This window comes from Oryctolagus cuniculus, chromosome 2 (genome assembly GCF_964237555.1).
Source record: "Oryctolagus cuniculus chromosome 2, mOryCun1.1, whole genome shotgun sequence".
Classification (NCBI taxonomy): Eukaryota; Metazoa; Chordata; class Mammalia; order Lagomorpha; family Leporidae; genus Oryctolagus; species Oryctolagus cuniculus.
In genome coordinates, this window is record NC_091433.1 from 175,461,743 (window position 1) to 175,472,577 (window position 10,835).

The 10,835-nt window shown below is 46.0% G+C and overlaps 1 protein-coding gene across 1 annotated transcript in view; it reads right to left on the minus strand.

Annotated features, from left to right (window-relative positions):
• SPATA31H1 (SPATA31 subfamily H member 1) overlaps nt 1–419 on the minus strand; it is a 34,903-nt gene extending 34,484 nt beyond the window's left edge. Inside the window, exon 1 of the mRNA XM_008254592.4 lies at nt 225–419. Within this exon, the coding sequence (XP_008252814.2) occupies nt 225–365 (141 nt within the window). The 5' untranslated portion in view covers nt 366–419. The remainder of the gene's footprint in view (nt 1–224) is intronic.
• Nucleotides 420–10,835: the final 10,416 nt, after the last annotated feature.

The window sequence follows — 10,835 nt, forward strand, 5'->3', positions numbered from 1 at the left end:
GTATATAACTCTATATATAACATATATAACTTTCCTCAAATATATGCGCACACACACACACACACACACACACTTGGTGCTCAAGTTTGTTGACATGGAGTTAAAGGACACTGTCAAAACCACTCTCCCTTCAATTCAGTTCTTCCCATGCCCCAGAGAGCAGGGATATTGATAGTTTCAGGGGCAGGGAGCAGTGAATTACAAGAAAAGATTGCATCACATACCTCTGTCTTGGCTGCCACCTGCTTCAACTGCTGATACCTAAAAAACAGTACCCAAAATCCACAAACAAGAAGACCAAATAATAGTGAAAGGCTGAGATAAGATGGCAGTGGGATGGCCAGCCCCCAAATTAGCGCCATCATTCAACCCCATGCCCCTCTCAGCCAAAGAGTTTTCTGCCTCAAGGCTATGACTCCATATGACATCACAATGGACATTCCAAGAAAAACCTGACAGGATCCAGCCAATGTGCATGCTGCTTGAGGCTGAGCCATACCCAGAGCACCATCTGCTGCTCCCTCCTGTGGCTGCCCACGGGCTTGCCCTGACAGCCAAAGCTCAGAGAAGAGCTCGTAATCACTCTTCTAGGATTGAGCTGAACGCTTGTCATCAAGTAGGCAGTGTAAAGATAGGGTTTCGGAGGAGTAGGCCTTCCAAATGGCCTGTTCTGCCAGTCACCCCCTAGAGGCCTGGGTTAGAGTGTCATATGTTCCAAACCACAAACTAGAAAACAAGATCAAGTACATTTAAGAAAACCAGGATAGTTTAATACTCAGAAAGTTTGAGAAAGGTGGTTTCACAAGTCTGATACTTACATATTTCCTAGTTGCTGCTGCATTGAGACAGAGATGTGAAGAGGGAAATTCAATGACATTGAAGGACCACTCCATCCAGAATCTATGGTCTCATTTTCCAAATCTAAATCATACATTCTGTCATTCATCCAGATTTGGATGAATTCTCTAAGGTTAATACACTACAAACAGAATTTACAAAGAATCAGTTTATACTAAATCAAAGTTTAGTAAAATTGGCTGGAATATTTTTTCTTACAAGAAAGTTAAACTCTGGGACTAGCATTGTGGCACAGCTAGTTAAACTGTCACCTGCAGTGCCAGCATATGGCACCAGTTTGATTCTTGTCCTCTCCACTTCTGATCCAGTTCCCTGCTAATGTGCCTGGGAAAGCTGCAGAAGATGGCCGAAGTGCCTGGGCCTCTGACACCCGTGTGGGAGACCTGGATGGACTTCTAGGCTCCTGACTTCCAGCTCCTGTGGCCATTTGGGAGTGAACCAGCTGATGGAAGATCTCTCTGTATTTCTCCCTCCCTCTCTCTCTCTCTCTCTCTCTCTCTCTCTCTCTCCCTGTAACTCTTTCAAATAAAAATAAATAAATCTTTTTTTTAAAAAAGTTATACTGGAAAATTGATTCAATGAACTATTGAGTAGCAGTCACTATTTAAAAGACAGACAGGTGGTCTCTCACCTCATAGATTTTTAGTTCAGGGGCAGCCTAAATATTGTTCTTAGAACACCCATTAAGAAAGAAGTAGTTAAACAAATATTATATATCCATATTATTAAGTACTCTGTGGTTACTATGAAGATTATAATGATAAAGAGCAAGAGGGGGCCAGCGCTGTGGCTCAATAGGTTAATCCTCTGCCTGTGGTTCCGGCATCCCATATGGGTGCCGGGTTCTAGTCCCGGTTGTTCCTCTTCCAGTCCAGCTCTCTGCTGTGGCCCAGGAAGGCAGTGGAGGATGGCCCAAGTGCTTGGGCCCCTGCACCCCATGGGAGACCAGGAGAAGCACCTGGCTCCTGCCTTTGGATCAGCGTGGTGTGCCGGCCGCAGCAGCCATTGGAAGGTGAACCAACGGCAAAGGAAGACCTTTCTGTCTCTCTCTCTCTCACTGTCCACTCTGCCTATTAAAAAAATAATGAGAGAATTCTATAAACTGAGGGCATGTTATATGGCAAATGCTAGTTATATTCCAGCCTGGATTTCTTTTTTTTTTTTTTTTCAGACTTATCTATTTATTTACTTGAAAGGCAGAGTTACAGAGAAATAGGGAGAGACAGAGAAATCTTCCACCTGCTGGTTTACTCACCAAATGGCTGCAATGGCCAGAACTGAGCCAGGCCAAAGCTGGGTGCCAAGGGCTTCATCTGGGTCTCCCATGTGGGTACAGGGGCCCAAACACTTGAGCCATTTTCTGTGCTTTCCCAGGCATGTTAGCAGGGAGCTGGATCAGAAATGGAACAGCCAGGATCCAAACTAGTGCCCATATGGCATGCCAGCATTATAGGCAGTGGCCCAACCAGCACCAGCTCCTCCAGCCTGGAGTTCTAAGAAAAGATTAGGACTGAAGTAGTTTTAGGTTCTTAAACCCTATACGTACATTGTGACAAGAGCCTTTCCCTATATTTATATAACTTTTTTTGTGTATTAAATATCGACTCACCATGTCATCCATGCTATTTTGTATAGCTTGGACTCACTCATGTTTATTGTTTCATTGTATTATATAACTATTCCATAATGTCTTTATCCATTAGGATACTGATGGACATTTTGCTTGCTTCCAGTATTTAGATATTATAAACCATATCGTTAAAAACATCCTTGTCCAGGTATCCTGTTGGACATATACTCTTATTTTCTTAGGTAGTTGTTCTCAAATTGTATTTTATTTTTTGAAAGGTTTTATTTTATTTATTTGAAAGGCAGAGTTAGACAACAGGCAAAACTGAGAGAAAGAGATCTTCTATTTGCTGGTTTACTCCCCAAATGGCTGCAACTTCTGGGGCTGGGCCATGCCAAAGGCAAGAGCCCAGAACTGCACCCTGATTTCCCACATGGGTGGCAGGGGTCCAAGCACTTGGGCCACCTTCTGCTGCTTTCCCAGGCACATTAGCAGGGAGCTGACTCAGAAATGGAACATCTGGGACTTGAACTAGTGCTCTGATACAGGATGCCAGCCTTGCAGGTGGCAGCTTAGCCTGCTGCACCACAATGCCAGCCCCTGGTTCTCAAATGTCAGCATGCATTAGAAGCAGGTGCAGTATTTGCTAAAACACAGATTGCTACTGGGTGAGTAGGTACGGGATAAAACTTGTGAAGTTTGCATTTCTAGTAAGTTGCTAGGTAATGCTGATGCTGTTGATCCAGGGACACACCCCCTCTATAGAGTGTCTACCTAGGAATAGAACGGCTATGTTACAGAGTATGTGTAACTCAAACTTCAGCAGACAGTCCCAAACTGTTATCCAAAGTGCTTATATTAATTTATACTAACACCAGTGGTGAATGGCAGTTTTCCTTGCTCCATTTTCATGCCAACATGTAGTTCTATCAGGATGTTTAATTTTAGCCTGTCTGGTGTGTGTGATGGTAGTGTTGCATTGCAGTTGTTTTTGTTTTGTGATAGACAGGTTTAAGGACACATTGTGTTTCACAGAGATGACTACAGAGTCTTTTAAGCTATAATTTAGGAAAATACAACCATGCAGCACCGATCAACCAACCAGATCTAAAATAAACTGGCTTTTTTTTTTTTTTTTTTTTTGACAGGCAGAGTGGACAGTGAGAGAGAGAGACAGAGAGAGAAAGGTCTTCCTTTGCCGTTGGTTCACCCTCCAATGGCCGCCGCTGCAGCCGGCGCACCGCGCTGATCCGATGGCAGGAGCCAGGAGCCAGGTGCTTTTCCTGGTCTCCCATGGGGTGCAGGGCCCAAGCACCTGGGCCATCCTCCACTGCACTCCCTGGCCATAGCAGAGAGCTGGCCTGGAAGAGGGGCAACCGGGACAGAATCCGGCGCCCCGACCGGGACTAGAACCCGGTGTGCCGGCGCCGCAAGGTGGAGGATTAGCCTATTGAGCCACGGCGCCGGCTCTAAACTGGCTTCTGACCACAAACACTCAACCCTTCTCTCCCAGGTGACCCCAACTGCACATGAAAACAGTACCTATGGGGAGCCAGAAATCTAGCCTTGTGGCCAAAAGGAAGAATCAAAGGAAGAATAGCAGTTGGGGGGTTAGTTGGTGAAAACAGGAATTCAGTGCCTGTCACTGCGCTGCTTTGCTCTTCTCACTCTTGCCCTTTTCATCCCTCTTCTTGAATCCACCTGTGTTCGCTCTCCGCAGGCTTGAACAGGCCACCTGAAACTTTCGTCTTTGGAGCTCCTCTCCCTGCTGCTCTTAGCAGACACTTGCTGTCTGATGGCTCAAAGCCCTCCACAGAGCCCTGCCTTGGAATGGGCTTCGCTTGGCCATCGTAGTTCTTCAAGGTGATGAACCAGCACGGTGGTAGAGGCTGGTGAGCTCCGTCAGCTGTACCATCCCAGGGCTGATGCCTCCTCCCCATCAGCAGAAGCCCCAGCCTGTTGCAGCTGGAAGGTCTACCTTGCACTATAGTTTTAACTTGACTTTCTTTGCAAACTAATAGATTGAACACATTTTCAAAAGTGAATTGGTCATTTGACCTTCAAATAAATTGCTTTGATAGTTGCTAATATTTTGTTTAGGATTTTTGCATATTTTCATGAATGAGGCCAGATTATAATTTTCTCCTTTTGTTTTATCTTTGGCAGGTTTGAGATGTCAAGGTTATATTAGATTCAGGAGTTAGGGAGTGTTTCTTTTTTTAACGTTCTGAAACACTTTGGGTAAGATTGGGATGCTTCAGTGTTTGGTAGAATTAGTCAGCGAAGCCGTATAAGCCTGGAATTGTCTTAAGCAGGGATTTTCTTTTTTTACTAGAGTCCATCAAAATGAGGATTAACACTACTGAGAAATTTTTTTATTCCATTTGCCGTGAACTTTTTTTTTAAAAGATTTATTTATTTGAAAGTCAGAGTTACTAAGAGAGAGGGAGAGAGGGAGAGAGGGAGAGAGGGAGAGAGAGGGAGATCTTCCATCCGCTGTTTCATTTCCCAGATGGTGGCAACAGTCAGGGCTGGGTCAGGCTGAAAGCAGGAGCCAGGAGCTCCATCCGGGTCTCCCACGGGAGTGCAGGGGCTCAAGCACCTGGGCATCTTCCGCTGCTTTTCTCAAACCATTAACAGGGAACTGGATCTGAGCTGGAGCAGTTGGGACTCAAATCAGTACCTATTTTGGATGCCGGCATTTTATTTTATTTATTTATTTATTTTTTGACAGGCAGAGTGGACAGTGAGAGAGAGAGACAGAGAGAAAGGTCTTCCTTTTGCCGTTGGTTCACCCTCCAATGGCTGCTGCAGCCGGCGCACCGCGCTGATCCGATGGCAGGAGCCAGGTGCTTCTCCTGGTCTCCCATGGGGTGCAGGGCCCAAGCACCTGGGCCATCCTTCACTGCACTCCCAGGCCACAGCAGAGAGCTGGCCTGGAAGAGGGGCAACTGGGACAGAATCCGGCGCCCCAACCGGGACTAGAACCCGGTGTGCCGGTGCCCCAGGCGGAGGATTAGCCTAGTGAGCCGAGACATCAGCCGATGCTGGCATTTTAGACGGTGGCTTTACCCACTATGCCACAATGCCAGCCATTTTTGTTGTTGCTGTTTTTTCTTTTTTTTCTCAGTCAGTTTTGGGAGATTTATTTTCTAGTAAACTTTCCACTCAATCTATGTTTTCACATGTATCACTCTAAAGTTACTGAAGTGTTCTAATGTCTCCTTTGTTTTTATGGTATTTGGCTATTGTGTCTTCTCTTTTTTCCCCCTTCCCTTGATATTTCTAAAGATTTGTCAATTGTATTAGTCCTTTCAAAGAACTAATTTTTGTATGCTTGTTTTGTATTTCAACAATTTCTGACTTTACCTTTATTATTTTTCTTACTTCTACATTCTTTGGATTTATTTTGCTGCCAGTTTTCTAATTTATTTCTTAAGATGAATGCTTAGAACGCCCATTTTCAATCTTTTCCCCTAATATATGCATTTGAGGATATAAATTTCCTCCTACGTACTACATTAGCTGCATTCCACAGTTATGACATGTAGCATTGGTGTTATCATTCAGTTCCAACTTTTTTTAATTTCCATAATAATTTCTTCTTTGATGCATGGATTATTGAGAATTTCATTTTAAAAGCTCTAGTTATCTGTCAAAAGTACATTATGGTCAGAACACCTACTTTACATAATTTTGATGCTTTGAAATATTTCTAGACTTTATTCTCATTTTCTGGTCTTTATTTATTTATTATTTTTTTGACAGGCAGAGTTAGACAGTGAGAGAGCGAGAGACAGAGAGAAAGGTCTTCCTTCCGTTGGTTCACCCCCCAAATGGCTGCTACAGCTGGCGCGCTGTGCTGATCCGAAGCCAGGAGCCAGGTGCTTCCTCCTAGTCTCCCTTGCTGGTGCAGGGCCCAAGCACCTGGGCCATCCTCCACTGCCCTCCCAGGCCACAGCAGAGAGCTGGACTGGAAGAGGAGCAACCAGGACAGAATCCAGCGCCCCAACTGGTACTAAAACCCAGGGTACTGGCGCTGAAGGCAGAGGATTAGCCTAGTGAGCCATGGTGCTGGCCTCTGATCTTTTTTTTTTTTTTTTGACAGGCAGAGTGGACAGTGAGAGAGAGAGACAGAGAGAAAGGTCTTCCTTTGGCATTGGTTCACCCTCCAATGGCCGCCGTGACCAGCGCGCTGCGGCCGGCACACCATGCTGATCCGATGGCAGGAGCCAGGTACTTATCCTGGTCTCCCATGGGGTTCAGGGCCCAAGTACTTGGGCCATCCTCCACTGCCCTCCCGGGCCACAGCAGAGAGCTGGCCTGGAAGAGGGGCAACCGGGACAGAATCCGGCGCCCAACCAGGACTAGAACTGGGGTGCCGGCGCCGCAAGGCGGACGATTAGCCTAGTGAGCTGCGGCGCCGGCCTATGATCTATTTTCAAAAATTTTATGCATGCTTAAAAACAGAATGTATTCAGCATGTGATAGAAATGGTATCTCTATATGTCCATTTAATCTGTTTTGCTCATCTTAATGTTAAAATCTATAGTATCTTAAGTTTTTGTCTGATTTTCCACCAATTACTAAGACAAGTATGTGGGGCTGGCACTGTGGCGCAGCAGGTTAATGCTATGGCCTGAAGTGCCAGCATCCCATGTGGGTGCCGGCTCGAGACCCGGATGCTCTACTTCCAATCCAGCTCTCTGCTATGGCCTGGGAAAGCAGTAGAAGATGGCCCAAGTCCGTGGGCCCCTGTACCCACGTGGGAGACCCGGAAGAAGCTCCTGGCTCCTGCTTTTGGCTCGGTGCAGCTCCGGCCATTGTGGCCAATTGGAGAGTGAACCAACGGATGGAAGACCTCTCTCTCTCTCTCTCTCTGCCTCTCCTCTCTCTGTGTAACTCTGACTTTCAAATAAATAAATAAATCTTAAAAAAAAAAAAGACAAGTATGTACAATTTTCTACTCTCTCTCTCTCTCTGTAATACTGCCTTTCAAAAACAAATAAATCTTTTTTTAAAAAGCTTATTTTGGTGCAAAGTTTTTGAAATCCATGCATAGTTTTTTAAAAAGATTTATTTATTTATTTGAAAGGCAGAGTTACAGAGTGGGAGAGACCCAGAGAAATCTTCCATCTGCTGGTTCACTCCCCAAATGATCCAAATAACCGAGGCTTGGCCAAGCCAAAGACAGGTGCCTTGAACTCCATCCAGGTCTTTCTTCCATGTGGGTAATATGTAGGCCATCAGGGAGCTGGATCAGAAGGAGAGTAGCCAGGGCTTGATCGGGTGCTCATATGGGATGTGGGAGTTGTATGGGGCAGACTAACCCACTGCTCCACAATCTGGTCCCATTGCATAGTGTTTTCATACTAAATGTTTTCCATGATTTTTTTTGAAGATTTCTTGTGCATATGAGTTTCAAGGTTTTTTTTTGTATCAGAATTAACTTTTAATTCCATTTTCCATGAACTTTTTGAGGCCCCTTATTCTTTTCCTCTTTCTGTACTCCATTCTTTGAAAGTGAGCCCGTGGCCGGCGCCACGGCTCAATAGGCTAATCCTCCACCTAGCGGCGCCAGCACACCGGTTCTAGTCCCGGTTGGGGCGCCGGATTCTGTCCCGGTTGCCCCTCTTCCAGGCCAGCTCTCTGCTGTGGCCCGGGAGGGCAGTGGAGGATGGCCCAAGTGCTTGGGCCCTGCACCCCATGGGGGACCAGGAGAAGCACCTGGCTCCTGCCATCGGATCAGCGCAGTAGGCTGGCCGCAGCGGCCATTGAGGGGCGAACCAACAGTAAAGGAAGACCTTTGTCTCTGTCTCTCTCTTTCACTATCCACTCTGCCTGTCAAAAAAAAAAAAAAAAAAAGAAAAGAAAGAAAGAAAGTGAGCCCGTGAAGCCAACCCACATAAGAGGTGTTAGGTGATTAAGCTCCATTTCCTGGAGAGGAGTATTCACATACATTATTTGTAATTCCTGCATACAGAAAACTCATCTCCCCTCACCCTGCTTTGTTTATTCAATCATTTATTTATATTGGTAGGTGTCATTTATGTTTTAGTCTCGTGTTTTAGTCTGATATCATATTATTTCTTTTGTTATTCAATTGTTCCAACTCTGGTCATTAGGAGCTCTTTCATTTTGGTTCCTGTGCCCCTATGACACACCCCCACCATTGTTGAATTCTTGAACGACTCCTCACTTTTTGGCACTGTAAGGTGTTCCAGGAACCCTCCTTCTGCTCCCACTCCACAGGACCTGGTCACTGATGTAAATGGGACCCAGCTCATCCTCCTCCCATGAAGGAAGCATCTGCACCATCTAGATGCAGTGCCTGTCTCAGCCTGGGGATGTGAGCCGCCTGCTCAAGCTCTGCTTGTGCTTGGATGGGATCTTGGGCTTTTTGTTGTGTTTGTAGAGCTCATGCCTGGAACCAGGTTGAGGCCCCTCCTTTTTCTACCTGATTTCAGCATCTTCCTTCAAACTTAAAGCCGATCAAACATTCAAGGCCTGGCTTCAGCCTGTCTAGTATCCAAGACTGCCTAAGCTATGAAAATAATAGCGTGTTGATTTAGAGTATAGATCATGAGTTCCAGTTGTAAAATATATTTAGGCTTGAAGTATGTGCAATATCTAAGCATCTTCCGCCCCAGAAGATGTGTTTTGCTTTTGATCCAACAAACAGGTGTACCAAAAAGTATTTCATTCATCTGCCACAATCCCTGCCAGTCTTCCTGGCCAGGTCCTTCAGTCATTTCAACATCATCATTGGTCCACGTTATTCTAGCTGTTTTTGCCCTCAGATATGTTCTTTCTCCAAATAATGCTAAAAGCTGTCACCCAGGGGCCAGCACTGTGACGTGGGGAGTAAAGCCGCCACAGTTCTGGCATCCAAAGTGGGCACCGGTTCAAGTCCTGGCTGCCCCACTTCCAATCCAGCTTCCTGCTCTGGCCCGGGAAAGCAGTAGATGATGGCCCAAGTACTTGGGCTCCTGCACCCACATTGGAGACCCAGAAGAAGTTCCTGGCTCCTGGCTTCAAATTAGCCCAGCTCCGGCAGTCATGGCCATTTGGGGAGTGAACCAGTGGTTGGAAGACTCTTTCTCTCTCTCTCTCTCTCTCTCTCTCTCTCTCTCTGTGTCTGTAACTTTGCCTTTCAAATAAATAAATCTTTAAATTAAAAAAAAAAAAGCTGTTACCCAACCATTTGTGTCCGGATAATTCTTAGAAATCTCTGAACTTCTTTAGCTCTGCCTAGGTCACAGATGCTATTCACAATGATTCAATTCCTAATGTCAGATCCACATACAAGTGCAAGTTTCCAAATACTCTCGGGTTTTATTTGGCTTTTTTTTTTTTTTTTTTTTTTGACAGGCAGAGTGGACAGTGAGAGAGAGAGACAGAGAGAAAGGTCTTCCTTTGCCGTTGGATCACCCTCCAATGGCCGCCGCTGCAGCCGGCGCACCGCGCTGATCCGATGGCAGGACCCAGGATCCAGGTGCTTTTCCTGGTCTCCCATGGGGTGCAGGGCCCAAGCACCTGGGCCATCCTCCACTGCACTCCCTGGCCACAGCAGAGAGCTGGCCTGGAAGAGGGGCAACCGGGACAGAATCCGGTGCCCCAACCGGGACTAGAACCCGGTGTGCCGGCGCCGCAAGGTGGAGGATTAGCCTATTGAGCCACGGCGCCGGCTTGGCTGTTCTTTCACCCTTCCCTTATCTCCTTTCTCCCAAAACTTTCCTTGATTCTTGGTCTACCTTGTAATCTCCCAAAACAATTTTGGCAGATCTCTGTACTTACCCTGCTCTTCCCATCCACTTCAACTCTGTCTTCTTCTTTTGGAACTTCTCATATGTATCTGTGGCTTCCTGGGGGATGAGGATCAAATCCAGACATCTGTGTCTCCTCCATAATACCACAGTTTGGCCTCTAATGTCCCACAAGGCTGAGCATTACTCTACTTTTCTCATAACCCCTGAAAATCATGTCCAACTATATAGGAATTGAATTCACTTGACATGTTACCATTCAATTACTTGGCAAGTAAAAGAACTCTCACTGTCTAGGGTCCTCCTTCATCCAGCACTGGAGAATGCCCCATTCACAGGTAAGAGTGGGGCTGCTCACCACTCAGATCATTAACGGGATCGAAAGATTCTCTGCCCTCTTAAGCCAAAGAAAGCTGGGTCTCTTCTCTGACTTGGCCCTGCTTGTGATGCCCAGGTGTGAGATGAATTTACTCAATCAAAGCACATTGGAGAGAAGTGTGGGGGAAAGAGAGGCAAAGGGCCTTGCAGGAAACTTTCCTAACTTTAGCCATGTCGAGTTGTAGAGTTAGGAACAGGTGTTTGTGGACAGTGAGACACAAAGGAGTGACACTCAGAAGGCACTGTGGGAACTGTGTTTGGTT